General features: G+C 49.1%; 1 protein-coding gene across 2 annotated transcripts; it reads left to right on the top strand.

Annotated features, from left to right (window-relative positions):
* aebp2 (AE binding protein 2) lies at positions 1–24,375 on the top strand. Of its 2 annotated transcripts, none has more exons than XM_072715147.1 (9): positions 1–1,065; positions 9,811–10,012; positions 10,456–10,563; positions 10,719–10,905; positions 11,418–11,542; positions 16,892–16,959; positions 21,152–21,265; positions 23,096–23,125; positions 23,600–24,375. In XM_072715147.1, exons 1-9 carry the CDS (start codon positions 356–358, stop codon positions 23,610–23,612), a joined length of 1,557 nt encoding a protein of 518 aa, XP_072571248.1. In that variant the 5' UTR covers positions 1–355; the 3' UTR covers positions 23,613–24,375. The 2 variants fall into 2 exon arrangements, with proteins under 2 accessions (XP_072571248.1, XP_072571226.1); XM_072715125.1 differs by having other exon boundaries at positions 2–1,065; positions 9,802–10,012.
* The last annotated feature ends 611 nt before the right edge of the window (positions 24,376–24,986 follow it).

Here is a 24,986-nt window from a genome sequence, read left to right as displayed (position 1 = left end):
ACAGGCACGTACAGAGCTGAGGGGAATGAGTACTGCAATGGTTTCGCTGTTTGAGTGTTTTTCAGCGCACAACCATCATCACCTGCATAACCACGCGTATGATTAATACGACTTGGGTTTGATCACGCTCGGTGACAGGATTTAAAGGAATGTTGTGTGTATAGTGCGCGCTATTTTTTTACAACATATAGTTACGTGTCATGATTGTCGTGGAAAACGAAAATTCGCTTTAGTTTCAGCGCTTAAAGTACATCCATGATGCTTTATGGTCTCGACGTAGACAACGATTCGTATCTATAAAAATACTTTGCGATTTCAAAGCGACCGCCTTGCTGCCGCCTCCCAGGACACGTGCATGCGTTCGACACGACAGGGACACTACGTCACGGCCAGGCTCGACCCCTCCCCTCCCCTCCACCGCGTCGGCGTGCGAACCCGCGTGGGGTGGGGGGCGGTTCGTGCGCGTGTGTCTGAAAGAGCTCCGCGAGCCACAGGACGCTCAAAGATGGCTGCCATTGCGACCGATAGTGTCCGACAGGGCTCTCCGCAGCCGAGTACCCGTGACGAGACGCCGCTGAAAATGGAGGCCCAGGAAGAGAAGGGGGGCTTGCGGGACACAGAGCGAGGGTCTGGTGACAGTGAAGCTGTAAAAATGGAAGGAGATGTCGAGAAAGACTCCGAGGGAAGGGACGACCGGGCTTTGGTCGCGCCCGACGCCGGCGAGGTGGTAGCCGCAGTCAGAGCGATGGGAGCCGGCGACGACGACGAGGAGGAGGAAGAGGAGGAAATGGTGTGCGAGCTCACGGGAGCCGGGGAGAGCCCGGAGCAGCAGAGTCCGGCTAGCTGCAGCGACGCCGGGGACGGGACGGAGAAGGAGCCGAAGAGGGAACAAAGAGATGAGAGCGAGTCCTCGCCGGGCGACCGCGTTAAGGGCAAAGGCGACGATACGGCGGGGAAAAGCGCCGGGGGAGGGAGCCACCGTGCTGGCGGTGACAAGAGGCGAGCCAGCGTGGAGATGTCATCATCGGACGGGGAGCCTCTCAGCCGCATGGACTCCGAGGACAGGTCAGTGCGGGGAACCGCCATATCCCCAGTTGCTAGGGTCGCTCCGCTCGCCGGTGGGCCCCCCAGTCTCGTCGTGTCACCACGGGGGAGGTGGGGGGGGTCCCGGCTTTTCATCACTGTCACCAGTTTAACATGACAAATGGAGGGAGAGGTCAGCGCCTCGACCCCCGGTCTGAATGAGAGCGCAGGAAGCCCCAAAGAGCCTCGGCTCACCGGCAGGTCTGACAGCGCCCGGGCGGACGGACGTGGACGGTAGATCCAGCGTGTTACAAGCAGGTCTCACCTTCTCACCTTTCAGTGATGTTTTTTAATGTTAGTACTTCTATGATCTGGTTGTTATTGCATAGTTATCTCGTCAGTATAAGCACACAGCCCTCAGTTGTAAGTTGCGACCTGCTTTGGCCCCAATTACGGTTTGGTGTCAAATGGGCTACGGGAAGCTGCCCTCCTACCAGTTTTGTTGTTTAACTGGCTTTCTGGCTGATATTATGGAACATTGTTACGACTATATTGTATATACTGCTTAGACCATGAAATGTATCCCGCGTGCAGGTTAAAGTTGTGCTTTTAAGTATAGTATTGCAGTAATGTGTAAGAGATTGTGTGTGCATTTAAAGAAATTTATAAGGTGTACAAAGAAAACTGGTGGTGGGGTGATTCTTGCAATGACTCAAACGTGAACTCAAACATTCATTCATGTGTGAAGCAGCTATTCAACCTTGTAAGTACATATGAATGACACTTTGCAGAATGAATGAATGCACTTTTCCTTGGCATTGCCCTTATGTCTCACCCGCTTGTTGCTGGCTCGCCGGGGAAGCAGGAGGGGCATGCAGGGGCTGGCGTCAGACGCATGGCAGCTGCCGTGTGGCTGAGAACCTGGACTCGAGTCTGGCCACAAGGCTCTTCTGCCTTATCCCACAGCTGAATATCCATTGTGTTTCACTGTGGTCTCACTGTGACTTTCCTCCCAAATAGCGCATCTTAATCAGAGTGATAGCAGGCTTTCTCCTTGAAAAATGTACAGTTTTGTGGTATTTTAACTTTAGCAGTAGTAACATAATTATATAAAGATCAGGACAAGAAAGTGATTTTAAAACACAGCATCTCCAATGTTGTAAACATATTGTTGTGAAAATCATATGGTTATGAAGCGGTTAACCTTAATTATATTGTGGTTTGGATGATTTAAAAAGATTATTAGAATGATTTATCCTTACAGTTGCGATGCCTGTACTTTAAAGTTTTTTTTTTATGTATATTGTAGAGAAAAAAAAATCATGCACAGTGAACTGATTTAATGATGCTGTTTTTGAAAGAAGGCAAAACATTTCTCTTAAGCATAGATTTGAAGAAATGACTAAAGAACAGATGTTCCTACCAAGAAGAGTGAGATCTGAATATTGGAATCAAGAGCAACTGTGACAGTTAAATGATTTGATCTTTATCTGTTCTATTTAGGTACCACCAAAAGATATTCCAAGATATTAATTATTTTTAAATAGAATGGATTCTTCTTCTTTCTATTTAAGTAACACCAAAGATGTTCTAGGAACGTCTTTTCCACTGAAAGATGTTGAAAGTTCTTTTGAAAGTTTTTTTTTTTTTGGTACACATTAACGCCAACGTCTTAAAGCTGTGACAAGTTGAAGGAAGGACGACATCAGTCCTCAGTGGAGGCAAGCTTGACTGCATGCACCCACAACACCACCAGGCGACTGTAGTCTGCTCCTCAGGGGCCAGTAGACCGCGGGTGCCCTGGCGTGCTTCTGTGTGGCTCACAGAACAGCGTTCCTGAAGGGAACCCAACTGATTTATGATAAAATCTGACGTTATGTTTAATACAAATGAATGTCGGCGTGTTACACTTGAGATTTTATCTACTAAGTTTGCTTACGTTTGTAAGATGCTTAAAGATATGACCGCTCAGTGTTGTGTCGGAAGCCCACATGCTTTTTTTGGAGTGAAATTGATACCCCACTTGGAAAGACCCCTGATACACCGGTGTGGTATCGAAAGCGGCAGTCTGCAGTGCAGCTCCATGTCTGCATGTGCCTAGAGAGAGACAGCAAATGGCCATCGGGCAGCGTGAAGCCTCATTCATTATGTCCCCAGGATCTTTGCTTCTCTTCCCCCCCCCCCCCCCCCCCCCAGTCGTGTACAAGGTATAAGATAAGCCTCATGCTGTAGTTTTGAGCTGAATAAAATGGCTTCAGTGTTTTTTCAGTGCAAACCCTGTCAGACAAGTGAAGCACCCCCCCCCCATTAGATATTAATTTAGTCAGTGATCAGTTTGGCCTGACTTCTATGCATTATATATTTTTTCTTCATTGTGGTTTAGGTTCAGCAGCTCTCTTTGCAAACATCCCTTTTAAGGCAGATGACTCTGTAGAGCGGCTTTTTGAACCGTGGGCCTGCTGTAACAGCCAAAGGCCCGGTCTCCCGGGGTCTGGGAGGGGGGGCAGGCATCATCTCGCCTCCAGGGGGCTACTCCTTCAGAGCCGTCAGGAGGGTGAGCTGTGGCTCAGTCGGGCCTGACGCTTGCGGGAAACCCCACTAGCGTCAGTGGAAAAGCAGCCTTCTTCCACTGCTGTTGTCATACTCATTAACTGTCCTTAGGGGGCAATTTGTGTCAAAAGGAAAGAGACATTTAATGTCTTTAATGTGTTGGGCCCCCGTTCCTTGTTTAGTGGGTGGGGGGGGGGCGGCGCTAAGAGCTCTTGTGTGGAATGCGTTCAGGATGTGACATTGATTTTCCCCCGGTTTGTATATTGAATCTCTGCACTTTTTTAGAGGAGTAATTGACCCAGGGCCATGTGTGTGTGTGTGTGTGTGTGTGTGCGCGTGCGCGCGCTCCAGCTTTCAGTGTGATGTCATCGGTGTTCTTAACCAGTTTGACTAAGTGTGTCACTGCACTGTGTCTTTGCGGCAATCCTCATTCCTCTTGAACAGGCTTCACACCCCGGGTATGTTTGCCCAGGCGAGAGTGAGACTGACAGTGGCTGTTTGGGGCCCTCCCCTCCCTGTAAGTGGGCACTCACACTCTCACTTAGCCTAGTTGTTTTGTACCGTGCCAGAGCGTTATAATTTCACAGCAGAATGGAATTCATCATTAATGTCCTTATTTTGTGGCTAATTTGGAGTCATTTTTTGCACAATGAGACACACAGACTTCTCAAGTATGCAAAGCAGTAATTTTTATTTACTCATGGTGCACCAATAAGAAAACAGTCCCACTTTTTACCAAATATCTGTTAGTGCAGAACTAGTGTTGCACGGAAATACCGGTACTAAAGATGTAATACCAAACGGCTTTATAAATGTGGTACCATGGTACGCTTTTTAGTACTGGTACTAATTACACTATTACAGCCAATACTTATGCAATGTATTGGTAATCACTGAATCAGAACCACAGACTAAATATATCTGAATCATTGCAGGAACTGCAATTGCAGATTATATCCTATGTCAGAATTGCATGCGCTGCATGGGATTTTTTTTTGTACATTGAGCAGATGAACAGAAGAAAGCAAAAAAAGCTGTAACCTTCGTAGGCACTTATACTGTTCACGTTTTTTTTTACAGTAGAGTGTAATGGTGATGAGTTTGATCATGGAAGAAGTACGTTTGACAGTTTTGTTTCCATGTGTTTTTTTTCCTTCCTTCAGCACAGAGCCCTCCCAAAATCCGTGTAGCGAATCGTATCCATTCTGACCCCCTTCTCCCCGAGCCCCCAGTGATCTCTTTACACACTAATCATTGCCACTGCAGTTTTACATGGAAAAAAAAAGCCCCGGTCTGTACAGCCTGCCTGATTCATTCCTTCTGGTTCATGTATAGTGTACATGTTTCCATGCATCACTGTGTTCTGTACCTGAGCATGGTTAGCAATCACACTTCATCCGTACTGGGCCCAAGTCTGACTGATCGTGCTCTGGCCCACCTCTCCAAGTGGGTCAGGGTATGGTTAAGCGTACCGCACCCATGCATGTTACAGACCCATCACGCTATTCAAACGAACTGGACTCTGGGGGTCGGACCAGCTTGGGCGATGGTGCAGATCAGTTTCAGTGTAAGTGGAGCCTCCTTGTCACCCAGTGCTTACAGTTAGTGTTTGACTACAGTGGCCTCCAACACTGTAAGGCCAAATGGAATCAGGCTTTTGGCTCATTGTTTTTTAGAAGTCTGTGTGCGTGTGTGTGTGTGTGTGTGCGTGCGCGGTTCATACCCTTGTCTGCTTCATAAAGTGGGAGTGTTCATGGGGATGGGCAATGAGGACGAGAAGATGACAGAAACCTCATGAAGATGTTTTTGGTTTTGGTAAAGGTTTGCTCCATGTCATCTGGAGGTACTTTCCTAGTCGAGCTGAATCACCTCTCAGCCCTGATATTATTTTAGCTCAGCAGTTTTTTTTTCTTTTTCTTTCTTTTTTCTTTTTGAAGCCTCTGCCACCTCAGTTTTAGATTTTCGTAGTGGGTAAAAGTCCCATTTCTTCAATTTACTTGTCACTGTTCTTTCCAGTTTTCATGAGTGGGTTTTGAAATGCTCCATGCCCTTGTGTGATAGTGGAAACGTAGTGTAATAATCGCCGGTTTTTATGAGCCATGACAAACATTTCCCATGAGAGGCTCACTTTAAAAATCATATCTGGGTGATCTGGCTGTATGGGCAGTGGAACTTGTTGTTCCTCTGAAACACCACACAGATGCTTGAGACCACCAAGAGAGATGCATCTTTTAATGTTCCGACCTGAAGCTGTAGGGCTGCTCGTTCCCCCCCCTCCCCGCTGGGCAGCAGCATCTGGGAACCTTGGTGGCAGAAAAATTGAGCAAAATAATCTCGATTCAGAATGATCGGCTCTCTGTTGTGCCACCCATCAGCAGAAATACAAGTTAGCGTTTTTTTTATTAATTTAATTTGACACTTAAACTGGTAGCTCAGATGAGTAGCTGATTCAGAGCCGCGTTCAGCGTCTCTGTCATGGACGGCTTGCCCCTCGCAGGACTCGCATAGTGCCCTCCTGCTTACGTGACTAACAGGCTCAGAAGTGAACAGGCCCCTCTTTTCCCCAGGGAAGCGCGTGACTGTGCCCAAGCAGAGATCTGGGCAGCTCGCAGTTTAACGCAGCTGGCCTTGCCTTCCGGCCTCTTCCCATTGGGAGTCCCAGCAGACCCCCATCACCCCCCTTATGCACATCGCAAAACTGGGTCTTGTAAGACTGGAGAAAGTCTATTTACGGTGTCGGCTAAGTGCTGCAGGCCGCTGTCTGGTCGCAAGCGCTGCCGCTTCCTGATTGGCTGCCTGGGTGGGTCCGCCCAGCTGTAGGGGCAATTTTGAAAGCTGGCTGCTGTGTTTTGCTCTGGATGTGAGGACTGATGCCTCTTGTGGAGGGAGGACAGAGGCCTCTGCTGTGACGCTGTGCTGCTTGCTTCTGTCTCCCATGCTCTCCTGGTGCCGCTGACTGTCTCCCTCTCTCCTGTTGTCTGGGCTGTCAGAATATAGGGCTTCCAGGTCGATTCTTCATTCCTAATGATTTAGAAAATATTGTTCGCAGGTTTGTTCAGGCGGATGCCAGGCCGTTGTCCCGATCCGGTGGACGGGTCAGTTGATCGCATGCAGAACACACGGCTAAAAGCATGTAACTAGGTACCACCAGTATTTTGAGGGGTTGGTTCTAGCTTTCAAGCTGCAGTTCCTTTCTAAATGATTAAACACTGTTGTAATTACTTTGAGGTTTTAGAAAACATGATACTGAATCTTAAAATGTATACTTTTCTCATGTTCTGATCAAGGAGAGCCAAGATATTGTGCCTGGAATTTCAGTGTTTCTGGCTAATTTTACTCTAGTCATCAAAAGACAGTCCTTTTTCATCTTAATTCCTTCAGATATATGTGTGTTTGAAATTTGGCAATTTTCTTGCTTTTGTCAATCAAGTAGAAATATACTAGCCAATAAGGTTACACTAATTGATTTCCAGGTTTTTCCTTCATTAACAGTGATCTTATTTCCTGGCATATTGGTTTAGAACAGGTAAGCACTCGGGTACTTGTTTTAATTGGAAATAGACCATGTGCCTGTACCTTTTTTATGGATACAACAATCAATGTACCGAGGGCAGAAGTTTTTCTTCAACGCCTAACTGAAAAATGGCTGGTCATGTACGTCACGTTTTATGTTTCAATGTCTCTCTGGTCTGGTAAGTGTTCAAAATCTAATTTTACTTATGCCTAGTATTGATTATACCAAAGGTTACATATCACCTGAGTTTTAATTACAAGTTTGGAAAAATATGTGAAATAGGCATAAACCAATTTCTCCGGCTGTACGTCACATTTTTTTAACAGCTGCAAGGGGTTAGTTTGACCAATATACATGGTTCTTCCACATCCATAATCAATTAAGTTACTGTCTTTGGTGTTAGGGGTCACCACATGAGGGTCTCAAGGTAGTGCTGCCATCTATCCATGACCTTGATAATCAAGGTCTATTGTTTTTTATACCAATCAAGGTGTCAACAAAATTTGTGTTAAAATGACCCTGTGACTATAGAAAAGCATCACAAATGTTTACATCTAACTTTCTGAAAAGGTCATTTTTGTGCCAGAGCAATGTTTGAGTCACTTATAAGGTAATTGAACCACAAGCCTCGGCCACGTTTGCATGATGTGTTGCAATGTACACAAAGCCCTACAGTTGCATGTAGCATTTTCAGACAAAGTCAGTGAGTATTTCAAGAGCGGTAGAACTACGCTGAAAAAGGGGCAGACAAATTCCAAACTAAAAAGGGCACTAATTGTACTCATGCCTTTGATTCTACTCTTGCCTTGAAGATGTTCATACTATTTGTTTATTTTTTCAGCACCATGGCACCAAAAAAGTATGGTCTGAGGGTGAAATTAAGGGCTGCAAAAGCTCAGACTGAGGGAAAGGTCAAGGAAAAAAAAGGAACCAATGATCCCGGCAGCACGGAAGCGTCTCCAGAGACAGGGGCAGAAGCAGGCAATGTCAGTAGCAGAACGAAAAGAACACTTAGAAAGTGAACGGCTTCGAATTAATGCGCTGCGAGAAAAGAAACGCAAGTCACCCGAGGGAAAGCAAGCATTAAACAAACAATACAAACGATGGCATTCAAAGCATAGAAAAGAGCAAAGTTGGCAAAAGAAGCAGGCTATTCGGAAAAAAGACCGGGAAAGAAAAAAGAAGGCCTACTGGTTTGAGAAAGGAATCGATATAAGTGAACAGCCACTGGACAATCAACCGGTGCCGTCAAATGGGTTCCCCCAAAATGCTGGGCCTGAAATTTTGACCAGTGAATCTGTATCGATCATGACAGCTAACGATCAATCGATGCCATTTCCAAGTGGACTGTCCCCTACTGGTGAAACCCAAAGCACACCCCAACAACCTCTGCCTGTACCAAATCAGTTTTCATCTCGTTCATACAAATGGCCTCTTCAACATGGAGTGTTCAGCAATTTGAACAAAATGTCCCCAGGGACAAGGTCAAAGACTGTTTCAAAGATGATCAGTTCGGCATCTCCAAACACTAAAAAACACTTTCAAACAGCAGGTCTTGTTACCAATCCTGAGGCTGGTAAAATTGTGTGCAACTTGCAAGAGGCTTTCAAGTCTGTGGATAAGCGGGACAATGCCTCCAATCTGGTTCGGTCTACTCTTCTAAAAGGAGTTGCAGGCAGTAATGCTAACTGCGTGCCATAAAATATGACAAAATGGTAATTGTATAATTCTCCGGTTTACTAGCTTGAATGACTTCAGCTTCAAGCATACACTGGCTCAAAGCCATTCATGGAACACGGCTAAATATTGTTATGGATGTTTGATGAGACCAGCACAATATTTTAAAGAGGTTTTCTGACTTTGAAGTGGGCTGTACAAATATCTATAGGAAAGTAACGACTGACATTTGCCAGAAACGCTCATATCTTCAAGCTAAAATCTGGAAACTTTCTGGATCTTCCAGTATTTTAGGAAAATTCTATATAACAATCATTCTCCAGGGTTCCTACTATCAGTATTGCCTCTGATCTTCATCAGTGAAACTCATTAGGTGTGTCAGTACTACTGACTCAGTAGCAAGGTGCCAGGTTGGCAGGTAGACTGTCAGTTTGTTATGTACTTCTCAAGAAAAGATGCATGTCCAGAAACTAATTAGTACGTTTAAGCTCAGAAATTGTTTGTATCGTGTTTTAGAGAGTTCTTTTGAAATATACAAACTTCTATTTCTTTGTTCTTCAGAAACATAGTGGTACCTAGTTACATGCTTTGGGCCGTACATTTCCTGTGATGTGGGGAAACAAGGCAGCAAAGGAAGTAGTGGCTGAAAATTATACTCTGGGGTTTGGTCTTGGCTTCGGCTCCACAGTGGCTTCTGTGGTTTGGTGATAGAACCGTCAGGTGCAGTAATGAAAGCTGGTGTGATGCTATGGCGTGTCTGAGTGTGACTGTCATCCATGGGGACATAAGCAGAGGGGGCACATTCAGAGCAATGCTGAATAATCCCACAGCACAAAGCCTCATGCTGCTTGAGGAAGCTGGACTTCTTTCTGGCTCATTGATATGTCTGCGGCTTCCAAACTGGCTCATTTGCAGGGTGTGGGCGTATTTTCTGGCTCACAGGCTGCCTTGGTGTAGAGTGGGTTAGGGAGGGTGTGACAGTCGTCTCACGCAGCTCTGTTCCTCTCCCCCCCCCCCCCCCCCCCCCCCCTGGGCAGCATCAGCAGCACCCTGATGGACATGGACAGCACGGCGTCCAGCGGACGATCCACGCCGGCCATGATGAACGGCCAGGGCGGGACCGCCCCCTCCTCCACTAAGGGTGTGGCCTATGCCTGCTGCTGGGACCGCTGCCCCGCCTGCTTCAGCTCCAGCCCCGACCTGGCAGAGCACATCCGTGGTGTGCACGTCGATGGCCAGCGTGGGGGGGTCAGTCCTGCTCGCCCCCTTCCCTCTTCATGTGTCTGTCACACACTCGCTTTCCCCCGTCTCCGTGTTCCTGAGGACCCTGGAGTGTAGAGAGAGCCTGCATGTTCCTTTCGCCAGTCATTAGTGGGGGCATTTTTCTTGTCTAAGCAGCTAAACTCCCTGTAACCTTTGGGTTACCCTTAGGAAGAAGGAGCAAGTCTCTTGCATTCGTAGCATTAAACTAGTGTCTGGCATGAGTAAGTTTGCAGTTTGTTACTAGTGTTTGAGTATTGACTGCAGCAGAAAGTGTGTGTCCTCATTGTAGAGGTTTGCTTTGAAGATGCCAGCTGAGTATCCCTGTTGCTATAGGGGAGGGGGGGGGGGGGGGGGGTCTGTTTGAAGCATTTTGCTGCTGTCAGGAGGATTTTCACGAACCTGCCCGCCTGACTCTGTCTCTTCCCCAGGTCTTCGTTTGCCTCTGGAAGGGCTGCAAGGTGTACAACACTCCCTCCACCAGCCAGAGCTGGCTCCAGCGGCACATGCTGACACACAGCGGCGACAAGCCCTTTAAGGTACGCCGTCCGTGTCCCCCCCCGCGCTCTTGGGGTTCCCTCGCGTGGCCTCGGTGTCAGTGCAGCTCCTCACTGTGTCATGCTGATACTCACGCCCCCGTCTGTTGGTGCGGGATTGACTCCTGACCCCCAGTCTCCCTCCCCTCCCCCCACAGTGCGTGGTCGGCGGCTGCAATGCCAGCTTCGCCTCCCAGGGGGGGCTGGCGCGCCACGTACCCACCCACTTCAGCCAACAGAACTCCTCCAAGGTGTCCAGCCAGCCCAAGGGCAAGGAGGAGTCGCCCTCCAAAGCGGGCATCAACAAGAGGAAGAAGCTGAGGAACAAGCGCCGACGCTCCCTGCGTACGCAGCCGCTTTTACCGCCGCTATCGCTGTCATGCCGATTGGGTGCTCCATAGTTTCAGCCCCTCCCCTTTTGTGAGATTTAACCATATCTTTTGAAGTACTTTCCTCAAGCACATGCACTTTTGCCCTGAGGTGTCCCACTGTCCTCTGGGCTGAGCTCCGCAGCCTGTCTTGGCTGTTGCATTGGGCCTGCGGAAGACGGCGATGTCATCCTCCATATCTGCCGTCCTTGCCCTCCCCGTGTGTGACATGGCTGTCTGTCACATGACCCTTTGTAGCCTGGCCGAGTGGTTGGTTTTCTGCCTGCCATCTCTGTAAAGCCGCCTGTCCTGTCAGGCCCCGTGTGCGTCCCTGTGTGTCTGATGGTCTGTCAGCTCTCTCCCGTGCTGAGGGTGTGCGTGAGGTGTGCTGTCTGCGTCTCCGCGTCTCTGCTATAGCTCCATCTGGGGCTTTGAGGAGGCATGTTCCTGTGTGTGATGATGGCCCCTCTACCCCCCCCCCCCCCACAGCACGACCACATGACTTCTTCGACGCCCAGACCATGGACGCCATTAGGCACCGAGCCATCTGCCTGAACCTGGCCACGCACATCGAGAGCCTGGGCAGCGGTCACAGCGTGGTCTTTCACAGCACGGTGAGGTGCTGGGCCCCTTGGGGGGGCTCCCCGCAGTCTGGAGACGTGCCCTTTTTTTCTGAATGGCTGTATCTGAAAATGTTTGCAGTGAATGTTTCTGTCTTCTGCTCATCTTGCTATAGCAATTGAAACTAACCTGCTACAGCCGTCTGTCGTCACCCTCATCTGTTTATCTGCCTGTGAGCTGAGGCACTTGGAGGGTGAGGGTCAGTGATTTGGAGGAGAATCACTGTGTTCCCAGTCCAGCCTGCAGGTGGCAGCAGAGTTAGTTTTATTAATGGCGCTGCAGCACCATTCATAATGTTTGCTGGGTGGTTTTTTTTTTGGAGATGGGGGCAGTGTTTTGGATTTTTTTTTGGATGACTTCTTTAATATGTAAAGTGCTCTATCTTGAGTGTACAACATGTGGGTTCCCACCCCCGCCGTAATCTAAAAGCCTAATCCACTGTACAGCCGCGTTTCTGAATGAGAGCACTCTGATTAGTGCTGAAGGCATCATTTTTGGGAGGGGGGGGGGCATTTTAAAGCCACTCTGGAGGGGTTTTGTGCATGGACTCACATGGACCCGTGAGATTGCATTATCCATGGCCTGTCACACCTCATTCATAAATATCCAGCTTCTCATAGTCCCTGTCCAATGGATGCATACTTTCATTGTAAGGTAGTTTCTTTCTTAATTTAAAAGAGAGACCAGCATAGCGGGAGAACATTTTAAAACGAACTTGAGGAAGCACTTCTTTACACAGCGTGTAGTTAGAGTATGGAATAGTCTTCCTGCTAGTGTAGCGGAAGCTAAAACCCGGGGTTCCTTTAAATCAGAGCTAGATAAGATTTTAACAACTCTGAGATATTAGCTAAGTTCTCCCCAAACGAGCTTGATGGGCCAAAAGGCCTCCTCTCGTTTGTAAATTTCTTATGTTCTTATTCTCCAATTAGTCCTTGCCAATTTTTTTTAAGCCTGGTATAAATGGAATACATTCTGCATTCAGTTCCTGCAGTTCACTTGGTTGTACATTAGAGGGCAGTGTGGTCCCTTGTGAGTGTTTTAAAGTAGAAGATTTCTTTTTCTATTGTTGAGGAAGAAGAACAGGTCATCCATCTTTCTGCTTTAAGTCTGCTTTGTGTCCCTGCTAAGACTAGTGTTACCGGATTCTGGACATATCCCCATCATGTTGTGTGCATGATCAGCGCATTAGTGTTGATGCCTTTCTAACTTTACATTTTACATTGTGGTTACCTGCCCGTGTTTGAGAACTGTAGTGAGTTTACTTTCTGTTGGTCTAGAATGTTAAAAGCTACCAGAGTGTTTTTCTTGAGTTTGGCAGGACTTAAGAGGGCCTTCTTGTACCTGTGCAGAGAGCTCCGATTATTTCTGCAGGACCGTAGCGATGGTTATGAGGCAGAATGACAGATCTTTGATTTCTGTGATGTAATAGTGGGGCTTTGTCTCGCAGTATGGTAAACGAGCATGTACACAGCCTTCTCAGAGGCTGCTGCATAGGCATGTCAAATTCATGCTGGGATTCATCTGCGAAGAGCTCTGTTCTGTTGAGAGAGACCCTGTTTTTGTCTGTCAGTGCACGTCAAGTGAAATATGCAGAGATGATGTGCAGCTGGGTTTCGAAAGGATGATCCGCCTCACGTGGAAGGGGGGGGGGCATTTACCTGGGCAGGCTGCTGTGGGCCTGTGTGACTCGCGCATTAGCATGTTAGCAGTACTGGCCAGCTAGCCCAGCAGACCAGCATGTTTTAGACATGGAGGCCCTGTGTGTTAGTGGTGTGGCGGGTCGAGGTATGTCGCCGAAGCTGCACTGGGCCTCTCCCGCCGCTTGAGAGATTCCTGGGAGAATCAGGAGACAAACACAGGCAGGATGGTGTCAGTCCGGGCATGATGGAGATGAGCAGGAGGAGCCTGGGTGGCATTGATTGAACTGCAGGCAAAAACTTAGCCCAACTTCCGAGGCTCTCTTCACCAGCAGGAGGTGGTGGGTAAAATAGACCAGGGGAGCACGTCCTCCACACGCAGGTGAAGGAAGCCCGGGCTGCAGCACAGACACTGCTCGCGGGCTCCTCTAGACGTCCGAGCCGAGTGCCGATTTAAATGTTTTTGTTTTACTTCCAAAGTGCGTCATTGCTCACCTCTGGCACGTCAAAGTCAGGGGCTTCTAAATTAGACATGCTGCTCTTTCTCTTGTCTGCGCTTCTCTGATCTGAAACTTCTTTCATCAACAAACACCCCCCCCCCCATCAGGCTCTCTCATTGGCTGGGCCTGGTTGGCTTCGGGGCATGCAGATCACTGTCGTCGTGCTGGTTAAACACATCGCACGCTTCCGACTTGCTGTTAGGGCTCAGGTGCTCTGAAAGCTGCCTTGCTGGCTGCATTCTGGTTGCCCGTTATTGTTATTTCCAGCATGTTGAACTGGCCCAGGTTGCCTTGTGTGTAAAACACTCCATGCTGTTTGCAGTCCTCTCCCGTCCCTTAGAGATGCAGCCCATTGTCTGTTGGTGGCGCTGTGGCGCCATCGTGGCCCCCTTTGGTGTGCCAAGCCCTCAGGTCCCTTAATTACGGAGAACATCCCCCCCCCCGCAAATAACTGGAGTTCCTCTGCCGGTAGCATAACAAACAGGAGTGTGGGGGCAGGGCAGGACTCCTCCAAGGGGCATGAGGGGAGTGTGGCTGGGCCGCGTGAGTTAAGTTTGGGCCAGACTAAGTGTGAGGGGGGGGTTAATGCAGTCCCCCCCCCTTTCGAGCAGCTCTGTTCAGCACACCCCAAGTGTTGCTGCGTTCCTGTTCAGGCAGCAGCTGCAAAGTCGTGTGCTGTGGCTTTTATTAAAAAAAGAAAAAAAAACTGGTTAGCTGGACAGACGTCAGAGCACTAATGTGGAAAACCACTCTATCTCCCGGCTCCTCCTGGCCCCCCCCCGCCCCCCAGCCCCATGCGCGCACGAGCCTCGCTAATTGTGGCCCGTATCACGGTTTCCCAGGGAGACGCCAGCAGGGCTGCTGGTAGTGCAGCCGTGGAGAGAGCCTCCACACCACTGCACTGGTACCCGAGTACAAACTGCTGATGGCCCACTGATGGCGGGCCCTGTGTGTTTAAAGGGTTCTGCAGAGGCGGCCAGGAAGCTGCCATGTTTGGGTCAGACATCAGTGAGTGGCTGGGTGGGAGCAGGGGGCGGGGCCAGCGGTGTGCAGAGCTCCAGTGAGAACCAGCCTGACGTTGGTCTGGGTTCTCCAGCCAATGAGAGGCACCCGAGCAGCTTGGGCCCATCTCCCACTTGCGACATGGTTTCCCCAAATTTCTCCCAATTTGCCCCCAGCCTGCAGTGCATTGATCATCTCAGCTGCAGCTGGACTGCAATAGAAAGTGATTGTTTTTCATGTTCAGATGAAATAACTTTCCCCAGCTGAAAGCTCCTCACTCCCCCCTCATCACCAAACAGATTACTGTCCTTCAGCCACTTTTCATGAATGCCTTTTAAGTCTCCTGAGTGAGTTTTATTTTTATAGTTCATGTGCGTAAGAAGCATGCTTCGCGAGCTTTGGCGCGGCTGCAGTATAAATAGGTGCGTTAAAATAAAACTCTGACGTGGGATTTGCTCCCCCTCCCCCCCACCTCTTTTCAGTGAAAGAGGATTTCTGCTTTATCGCCTGTGCTGTGAGTTGAAACAGCAGGAAACGCGGCCCCCGAAATGACTGTTTTTCCAGTAAGCGGTGGTCCAGTGGTGTCAAACCATTTCACCCAGTAAGAATGGAACGGCCCAGAGAGGGATACACTGTGCTCCGTCACGGCTGGCTTGTGTGTGCCTTCCATTGTGTGTTAGGACAGCCTGGCTGGGTGTCTGCCTTGTGTCCAGATGGGTAGCGCTTACCTCAGGCGGGTCCTCCGGGCTCCACCGAACATGGCTGACACAAGCAGTTCAGGTCTGGGTTGTGTTGTTACACTTTGAATTAGGGAACAGATCAATCGGCCAGTGATCGGAATGGGCCAATTTTCAGCCTGATCGGCCTGATCGGTGGTCGGCCGATCAGTCTCACGTATTTCCGATTACGAACCGATCTTGCGCATGCACAATAAATCAAAATTCGCTATCTGCAGCAAGTGTAAGGGCCAGGTACACCCTGGGGAAACCAACACAAAGACATTTAACACAGCAAATTTAATTAGACATTTAAAAACACATCACCCCAGTGAACACGCTGAGTTTGTAGAAGCTAGCAAAGAAAAGCATGTTGGAAGCCATCTAGGAGCCAGCAGTCTGTGCTGTCTTTCGTTGGTATAAGCCAGCAGTCTGTGCTGGTATAAGCCAGCAGTCTGTGCTGTCGTTCGTTGGTATAAGCCAGGGGTGTCCACTACTTTAGTTGTAGTTTGTTTTAGTTTAATTTATTTGAAATTGTAAAGTTTAATAAGAGTTTATGAAAATAAAGTTTTGAGGTGAAGAAAATGTGATTTTTGTATGTATTTGCTGTTCTCGGGGCAAAAATCAGTATTGGAAAAATTGGTGTCGGCCAATCGCACATACCAAAAAATCGGTAATCGGGATTGGCCAAGAAAATTGCAATCAGTACATCCCTACTTTTAATGATAAACCTTGATAATATCCGAACATAAAACGGGGGCTGTGTTTGGGTTAGAGCACAGTGTCAGAAGGTCATGGGTTCAAGTCCCAGACTCATCAGAGTGATGTCACCATTGGGCTCCTGAGCGAGGCCCTTAATCCGCAGTTGCTCCAGGAACTGTCTGACGCTGCTTTCTCAAAAGAAAGTGTCTTTTGGGATTAACAGCATCTGCCAAATAAATGTAAATGTAAAATGTGAAGCACATTCTTTAAGCTGCTGGTGTAGGATCTCGCCCTTTGGGAGATGTTCTCCTAACATGTCTGCACTTGCTTGGCCTGCGGCTTCGGCACTGGTTTATGTGGCGCTTTTCCTTGCCGGGTCTGCTGTTCCCCCTCACGTCGGCGCTCTTATCAGAAACCCCGTGTGCCGTGCGGACCGGGCCCTGGCTATAAAGAGTGGCTGGGGTATATCCCACCTGTGCGCTTAATGGGTCGGGCTCTGGACTCTCACATGTGATGTGGATTGGCGTGTGTCTCCTGGGCTAGGGTGCTGTGCCTGTCATCGGAAGGTCACCGGTTTGAATCACGGGGTCGGTAGAATGATGTCACTATTGGGCCCCTGAGTGAGGCCCTTAAGTGCTAGTGACCCTGCTTTCTCGATTGTGTGTTGCTTTGGATAAAACTGACTACTAAATATATTAGGTGTCAAATAGAGAAGCTGAAGTGTGTCTGTCATTCTGTTATGCATCCTGGGAAATGGCTTTGATTGAACCCCCTCTCTCTCCCAGGTAATAGCGAGGCGAAAGGAGGATTCTGGGAAGGTCAAGGTCCTCCTTCATTGGACTCCAGAAGACATGTGAGTACTGCCCGCCTACACTGGCCGCGCCCCCTACCGGCGTCGGCGCTGTTTACCCTGCGTTAGTCGCGAGATGGTGACCTCATCACTGACATTACTGCTCGTTCATGAACGGTAGTGGTTCAGGTGTGTGGTTTTGTGCAGTTTGCAGCCTGTTTGTCCATCTCCGTACGCCCTGTCACCTCTCCACAAAGTTAGGGCTGCTGGTTTACATTTCGAAGTTTCACTTTCAGTTTAAGGAGATGATGTGTATTTCAGCGCAGGTCCTCTAAGTCCTGCTGTATTTTGAACAAATGGTCTGATTAGTCTGTTAAAATTTTCAGCACACGATTGGTCAGTTCTGGTGACTGAGGCAACGTAGAGGCTGGTGAGGCCACACCCCTTTCCAGCTTCTGATCGTGGGAGGCGCAAGGGGGAGTGAATGGGCATGGGGGGGACATCCGAAATATTTAGCATGGCACATCCCGGATTATACTCCCAGTGCAGACCTTTTTTTAATATTTTTCATTTTGTGTGTGTGTGTGTGTGTGTGTGTGTGTGTGTGTGTGTGTGTTTTTAATTACTTGGCAGCAAAGTAACGCAGTTACTCAGGCATCTGTGTGAATTAAATTTCCACATCTTTGGTTTTCTTTGAGACTCTGTGATGGTGGGGCAGCGTGTAACGTTGATCACATGACTTCTATGGCCTCATATACGACCATATACACATATAGCTGAGACGGATTGGTCCTTGTGGTTTTTTTAAATTTTTTTAATGAGGCTGGTAGTGGGGGCCGGGGGGTGGCGCAGGGTGGGGGGCTTAGCAGATGATCCCAGCAGATGATACCAGCGTGTCCCCTGTAGAGGCAGCAGAGTAAATTTGATAGTTAAGTGTAATTTCAGCAACCTGGAAACAGGATAAATGCGGATACTGCCTCTCGTCAGGCGGCCAGACCCTTCAGGGGGGGGTGCTGCTGTTTTGTGTTTTGTGCCACACCTGATTCAACTCTGCATGCTAAACTTTGGTCTTATTGAAGTGAACGGCAAAGGTCACGCAGAGGTAGCAGTGATTAGTCTGAGCCTTTGTCAGCTTGTGTCCACATGATGGCAGCTCCCTGTTTTTTTTTTTCCCTTTGGGGGGGGGGGGGTAGCAATGAGGCCTGTTTCATTGATGGATAGATGGACAGGCACTCTGTCTGTCTCTTTCTCCGTCTCTCTCTCTTTGTCTCTGTCTCCCTCTTTCTGTCTCTGTCTCCCTCTTTCTGTCTCTGTCTCCCTCTTTCTGTCTCTGTCTCCCTCTCTCTGTCTCCGTCTCCCTCTCTCTTTCTCTGTCTCCCTCTCTTTCTCTGTCTCCCTCTCTTTCTCTGTCTCCCTCTCTTTCTCTGTCTCCCTCTCTTTCTCTGTCTCCCTCTCTTTCTCTGTCTCCCTCTCTCTCTCTGTCTCTGTCTCCCTCTCCGTCTGTCTCTGTCTCCCTCTCCGTCTGTCTCTGTCTCCCTCTCCGTCTGTCTCTGTCTCCCTCTCCGTCTGTCTCTGTCTCCCTCTCCGTCTGTCTCCCTCTCCCTCTCTCTGTCTCCCTCTCTCTGTCTCTCTCTCTTTCTCTCTGTCCCTTTAGCCAACTGGCCTTCCTAGTCATAAAGCAGCATGAGAAGATAGCTAGCTGCTTCATGCACTGTGCTGCAGGCCCCTTGAGGCAGGCAGGATGACCCTGATGGTGCTCAGTCATTCGAGACAGAGGAAAATGAGGTTTGCTCGTCTTCAGTCGTCAGCTGGATGCGGAACCCGACACCGCTGGCTGACGTTGGAGCCGCGGGCGGCTGGAATTCTAGAGCCCTTTTGACGTCACCTGGGGAGGCTGTGCGGCACTGAGGTAGAGGGGCTTCGGTACCGTGCTGGTGAACATCTGCAGAACGTCCTCTTCAGATTGAACATTCACATTTCAGTCCAGAATCGTTCATTTTTAGGAAATGTCTGGGTGACATTCTTTAAGCCTGCTGGTTCAAAATTTTACGCTGATTTTTGATTCTGATGTGGTAGCTGAGGTTGATTTAACATGAAATTACTCTGCAAGAGGATCCTGCGATATTTTCCCACGAGAAGAGTCCCACTTAAGGTGAATGCCGGATTTATATTACATTTACTCATTTAGTAGACATGTTTGTCCAAAGTGACGTATAAGTGAGGATCAAGAGCTGGATCAGTCGGTCCCGGAAGCAGACAGGGCTGAGAGCCTGACGATGGGCAGCACTGTACCAGCCCTGGTGTCACGGAGCAACACCCATTTGTGAAACAAAGCAGTACGTGTTGATTGCTCATACAACCAGCTTTGAGGAGGCAAGCAGTGTGATATCAGTCATGTGATTAATGCAGTCCCACCACCACAGCAAGTCTGTACTGTAGGAGGAATTAGACTGCAGATTTCAGGCCATAACCTTCCTAAGAAAGGTGACTCAAGGTGTTTGTATAAAGAGCAAATACATTAACGTCAACACGGACTTGTGTGAAAACTGCAGTGCCCTCATGGTTATACGGTAATTTAAGAAGGTAGATACTGTTCATGTGATTAAGACAGACATATGGGCTATTTAATTATTAGTATAGATTTAAATGGTTTCTAATTGGATGTGAAGGCAGAATGGTGATCCCACTGACACTCTGCAGAAGCTGTTCCGTAAACCAGTCTTACAGTTTGGATGGGCAGGCCTGCTGACGGACAGACTGCTTTAGCAATCCGACCCTCATTGCCTTAATTAGAATTGATTGATTTTCAAATGAGCTGGTTTGTGTTGGTTCCCCTAGTGGTGTTGGACAGGCAAGGGGATTCTTCCTTTGGTGTAGCGCTTCCTGGGATTACAGCCCTTGTCAACCGTCGATCCGAGCCAGAGGAATGCAGGAAGTGTGCTCGACAATAATGTGGAAAGGTTTTTCTCTCTGGAGACTTCATTTTTAATATAATTTTATAAATGGGTCAGAGAAAAAATCCAGCCAAACAGCACTGTGGCTTGTAGTGGCGGGCTGGGCCTGTGGCCCCTCACAGCCAGTCTGTTGAATGTATCGCACTAAGAGGCAGAACCCAAGGACAGAATCTCCCTCCTGCAAGGATCATTCCTCAGCTGGTGTTGGGTACGATGCTCCTTCAGAAGTTCCTCCCCCTGCCTGCACATGGTTTAATTCTCATCAGTCCGTGCAAACACACATGCACGCGCATCCTTTATACCAGAAGATCTTGTTTCAGTGGGTCATTAGTCGATAGCACAGTTGTTATGGCAAGTCCTGAGAAGGTCTGATTTGTGTGCAGTTATTGCAGCCCCCAGGGGGTTCTTCAGTTCCTGGGGGGCTGTTTATTTTATGCCTCTCCTGGTTCTCTTAGGTTAGCCTTCTCTTGTTTGAGTACGTCATTCCACCCAGGTGTGGCGCTGTTCTGTTAGCCTGTCCGCGTTCTGGCCGGTGCACAGCGCTCACCCCCAAGCGTGTCCTGGCCTGGAGTCTGTCCGCTTTTCCTACGACTGAACACGCCAGCTTTTGTGCGGACGCATGTGTCTTGACGTCGCTCGGCGTTGTTTTTGGAACGTGACCAGACTCGGTCGTCGTCTACGCCGTGTTCGCGCTCAGACCCTGGTTTGGCCTGCTGTAAATCATCATTCTTTTTTCCCTGTGAGTGGAGGTGTGAGTCCGGACTCCTTCTCTCCAGTGCTGCCTCTGTTTAGTCTCCTCACCTTACCCTGTCTCCACAGGCCCTGTGTGTGTTTTGCTCCTGCACATTGTCATGCTGAGATGGGCCACCCACTGCCTCTGCGCTCCCTGCACTTAGAGATACTTTCTCCATGGATTATTTTGATTTTCTCCGCTGGCTGTGCAGGAACAGGAATTAAATGTTTACTTGTCGATCTCCCTCTTGGACAGACACTGTTTTACACTGTCCCCCCCCCACCCCCCAAGTCCCCCACCCCCCCAGGGAATGGTAGCTTAATTTGTACTTTAAGATCTGTAGACAGTACCTGGGGGCTCTCTGTGACAGGGATTTACCAGTGGGGGGTGCTGCTCACATGATTCGCAGTCACCATCGTACACATATAAACCCTAACGCATGTGTGCCCAAAGCGGGCAACTTTCTCTGTGTCCGGGTCAGACTTGGCCAGCAGGATCCGTGACATACTTTCGGGCGTCCGAGAGGCTCTGGTCTGACCATGCCATGATTCTCTCCCTCTCCCTTTAGTTTGCCAGACGTGTGGGTGAGTGAGACTGACAGGCCGCAGCTGAAGACGAAGGTGGTGCACTTATCTCAGCTTCCACACGACACGGCCGTGCTGCTGGACCCCAACATCTATAGGTGAGTGCCGGCCGCCTGAGCGCATGTGCAGTGAGGCTGCATTTTGCCAGGACCGACGTGGGGGGGGGGGGCGGAGCATGGGGAAGGGACCAAAACTGGTGAGGTTCTCTGCAGCTCCTGGGCTGTGGCTGAATGCCCCGATGGTGAACCAGCCAGTACTTGATGGGCATCGTCGGGCTGCTCACGCTTCCCAAACTTTCCTATTACTGCTCTCTGCTAAGGTCAAGAGTCAGAATTCTTTTCATGCCCAGTATTCCCAGTACACAGCCTCCAGTCCTTTGCTGGCATGTGTGAGGAATGTCTCTATTGGCCCTTCTGTTAGTCTAGTAATAGAAGTGCTATGAGGACGGCCGTGCCCCTGCTGGGTAGGTAGGTGTGTGTATCTGACTGCCGCTCCTCACAGCGTTAATGGGCCAGTTAAGTCCTCTGCCCTCCTTTCCTATGCTGACGTCGGATGCCCCCCCCCCGCCCCTGCACCCAAGGAGAGTTGTGTGGGCTGAATCTGGGCCTTTGTCACCTGCAGGCGGATCTTTCTGGAGCAGGAGGCCAATGAAAACAGTCCCCCCCCCCCCCCCCCCCCCCCATGACCTTTGCTGTGTCCCGCCGCTTCCCGGTGAGGTCTGGCTAATACAGAACAGCAGCTAATGAATAACACACCTCAGACTCCCTGCTAGTGCCCGCCTGTGACGCGGAGCCCATCCCAGCTCTCCCAGCATTCCTGGGCTCCGGTGAGCCCTGGATGACCTTTACTTGACAAACAATTTGACTTCAGATTGATGAGTGATGCGCCTTTGGCTGCCGTCTTCGTGTGCTTTTCTTCATTATGACGTTGGGATCTCTAACTATGACAGAGATGAAGCTCATTCTTGTACGTGCCCTCAGTGTAGGTTCTGCTGGACTTGATAAATGCACTGGGCACCTTTATACTTGCATGTTGGGCCCGGCTGGTTTGGTTTGTTTCTGCATCCTGGTGATTTGGGAAGTTCCTAAAAGAGCAGCGCTGTAGGTCTGAGTGGGAGGACTGTGCCTTTGGGGGCCCTCTAGCAGAGTGGAAGCAAATTGAGAAAATGTCCATGCGAAGGTCGTAATGGGAAAGCGACGTAATCTGTGGGAGTAATGTGGCAAAACCATGTGTGCCACAGTTTTGGATGGTTCAGTGTCCGGAACAGGAACAGTGTCCCTGTGTGAGAGGGGGAGGCTCTTTGTCACACACCACTATCTCTCTCCAGCTTTCCCTAGCAGACCATGTTCTTCCATTCCACAGCCTGATCAGGCCACTCCTGCTGGGGAGGAGGTCTCTCCTGCTGGGGAGGAGGTCTCTCCTGCTGGGGAGGAGGTCTTGGGCTCATGCTCAGGCCGTTCATGATCTTGGCACCATGTTCCTCCTACATTTGCATGTTAGAACCTGTAGATTGGTTAGCGGAATGAGCTCATGTGATGTAGGCGTGTTACCGGAGAGCACCAGCCAGGATGGTCTGCTAAACATAATCACATGGGGATGAATAAGCAGGAGGGAGATTCTGGCTAGTTTAGGAGGCACTGACCCAATGGAAGCGCTACAGAGGGGGCTGTCTGTGTGGAGGCTCCCCATCCTGGAGGGCAGTTTAGACGACAGCAGGCCGTCAACCTCTCTTCCTGCCATGGGCGAGACCAACCTTTTTGCTATTGTGGCTCCTCCCGAAGCACTAGAGCTTTTTGATTTTCTTGACCTGTTGACAGGAAGGTTCTCTTGTTAATCAGCAAAATGCCGCCGTCTGTTCCGGTTGCACGATGATGTTCGTCTTGCATCCGATGGTCCCTTCATGCTCCCTCTTTGTTGTGTTTCCCCAGAACGCTGCCACAGAAGCGGCTGAACCGGAGGTAAGCCATTGCTGGGAGTTTAAGTAGCAGCGGTGGGCGTGGCCTCCTCCTTCACTGCATCACACTGCATTAGCTGCGCTGTATATACAGCTTCCGGAGCAGGGAAGGGCCTGAACACAGTTAGCATGTCCTCGTGTTTATTAAATTCGAATAGCGGAGTACACACGATGCGACTATTTTGTTTTGCAGTTTAAAGTCCGACATGTTTATAAGGCATAAGGATATGTCGAATTTATACAGATCACCAACTGTTGGGTGTCACAATATGCCCCTCATTAGTAGTGGTATGCCTAAAATATTAATTATTAAAATATTAATCTGTTCACCAAATTTTGGGCTTGAGTAAATGTTTAAACCACCCCCCCGCCCCCCATGATTATGAGCATCAGCCGTTTGGAATTTCTTAATTTGTATTCATTTTTCTAAGGAATGGCTTCCTGAATGAGGAACTAAAGTGACCCTCTCTTCTTTTAGAATGTTTTTCTAGACTCCGAAGAAGGCCCCCGCCCCGCCCCCCCCCATGCTGTTCCCAGAGTGTCTGGAGGAGACGAGGGCAGCCAATTGGAACTGAGACCCAGAAAATGTGCTTCATCCTCACATCTCTTCCTTCACAATTCCTGAATTGCAGCAAAGTTTGCAGTTTGATTTGTTCTTGAGATTGATGACACATTTATCAAAGTCTTAATTGTTGAACTAGAGGGCGATGTTTAGGGTCGGTTCGTTGTTGTTTATGTTACTACTGCTAGGTGTAAAGTGTCCCCCTTTCACAAGTGTGTGACACGTCGGTCCTGTAGGAATCTATAGACACGTTTACAGACAGTAGTGCTTGTAAATATTTTGCAAATTTGTAATATATATTTTTATACAATGAAACTGTACTGTAGATTTGGTCTTTTCCTTCTCTCCACTTAGGAAGCGACGTTTAATTGTATATAATGTGTTAGGGACGGGGTTAAGTCTTCATTAGTTTCGGACTAGATGTCTAAACAAAGCGATGAGTCAGAGGTGCCCTTTATTTGGCGACTGTGCTGTGTTGTGGCTGGCAGTGGTGCTTGGCGCTGGATCCCCCCGCGCCGCCGTCTCCGTGCGAACGCCTCGTCTGTCATCTCCGCCTCCGAGACGACTTTCCCGAATGAACAGTATTAATTTGCTTGACTTTAAGTTCAGGCTCCCTGGCCTCATTTACTTGGAATGGCATAAAAAAGCATAGTAATAATGGTTAAAAACAATAAACTGTGTATTCCCTTTGACCTTTCTGCCGCCTCTGTTTCTCTGAGTCCAGTAAGTGTCACTTGAGTGAAATTGGGGTTTGGGACCCAGGGGAACCCTGGTGTATGGAGGTCCAGGTGTCAGGGGGGCTTTGATGAAAAGGCATCAGAATTAGCTTTTCATAGGCAATCTCCTGAATGGGATGTACGGGAAGATCTTCAGGCACTTCCTGTTCTGCTAACCATAAGCCTTCTTTGATGTCCTTGTTTGGCTTTCTCATTTTTTAGCTTCAATATAGGCAGTGTACCCCTACAAACTGTCTAGATTCCAGGCTCAGTAGATACTTCTCAAATATAATCTTGAAATGTGTTGACTTCCCGCTCGCTGCGGGCCAGTCTGACTGCATGATGTGGCCCGGAGAACGGCGTGAGCCAGCGGCTCCGACTCAGAGGCAGGACTCTGAAAACCACGTGTGAAGGCAGGGCTGCCTCTGAAAACAGGGTCCATGTGTTCGGAAGGCACCTGCGCTCCGGTCAGAGAGCGGCCTGCAGTGGCCGACGCCCCACCCGCATGCTTCCTCTAGGGACGGAGACTTCCGGAAAGGATGGATTAACACCTCTGCTCCAGGTTAGCTGCCCTTTAGACCCTAACA

The sequence above is a fragment of the Paramormyrops kingsleyae genome, chromosome 1 (genome assembly GCF_048594095.1).
Source record: "Paramormyrops kingsleyae isolate MSU_618 chromosome 1, PKINGS_0.4, whole genome shotgun sequence".
Classification (NCBI taxonomy): domain Eukaryota; kingdom Metazoa; phylum Chordata; class Actinopteri; order Osteoglossiformes; family Mormyridae; genus Paramormyrops; species Paramormyrops kingsleyae.
Note: the sequence above shows the minus strand (reverse complement) of the source record. Positions and strands in the feature narration are given on the sequence as shown.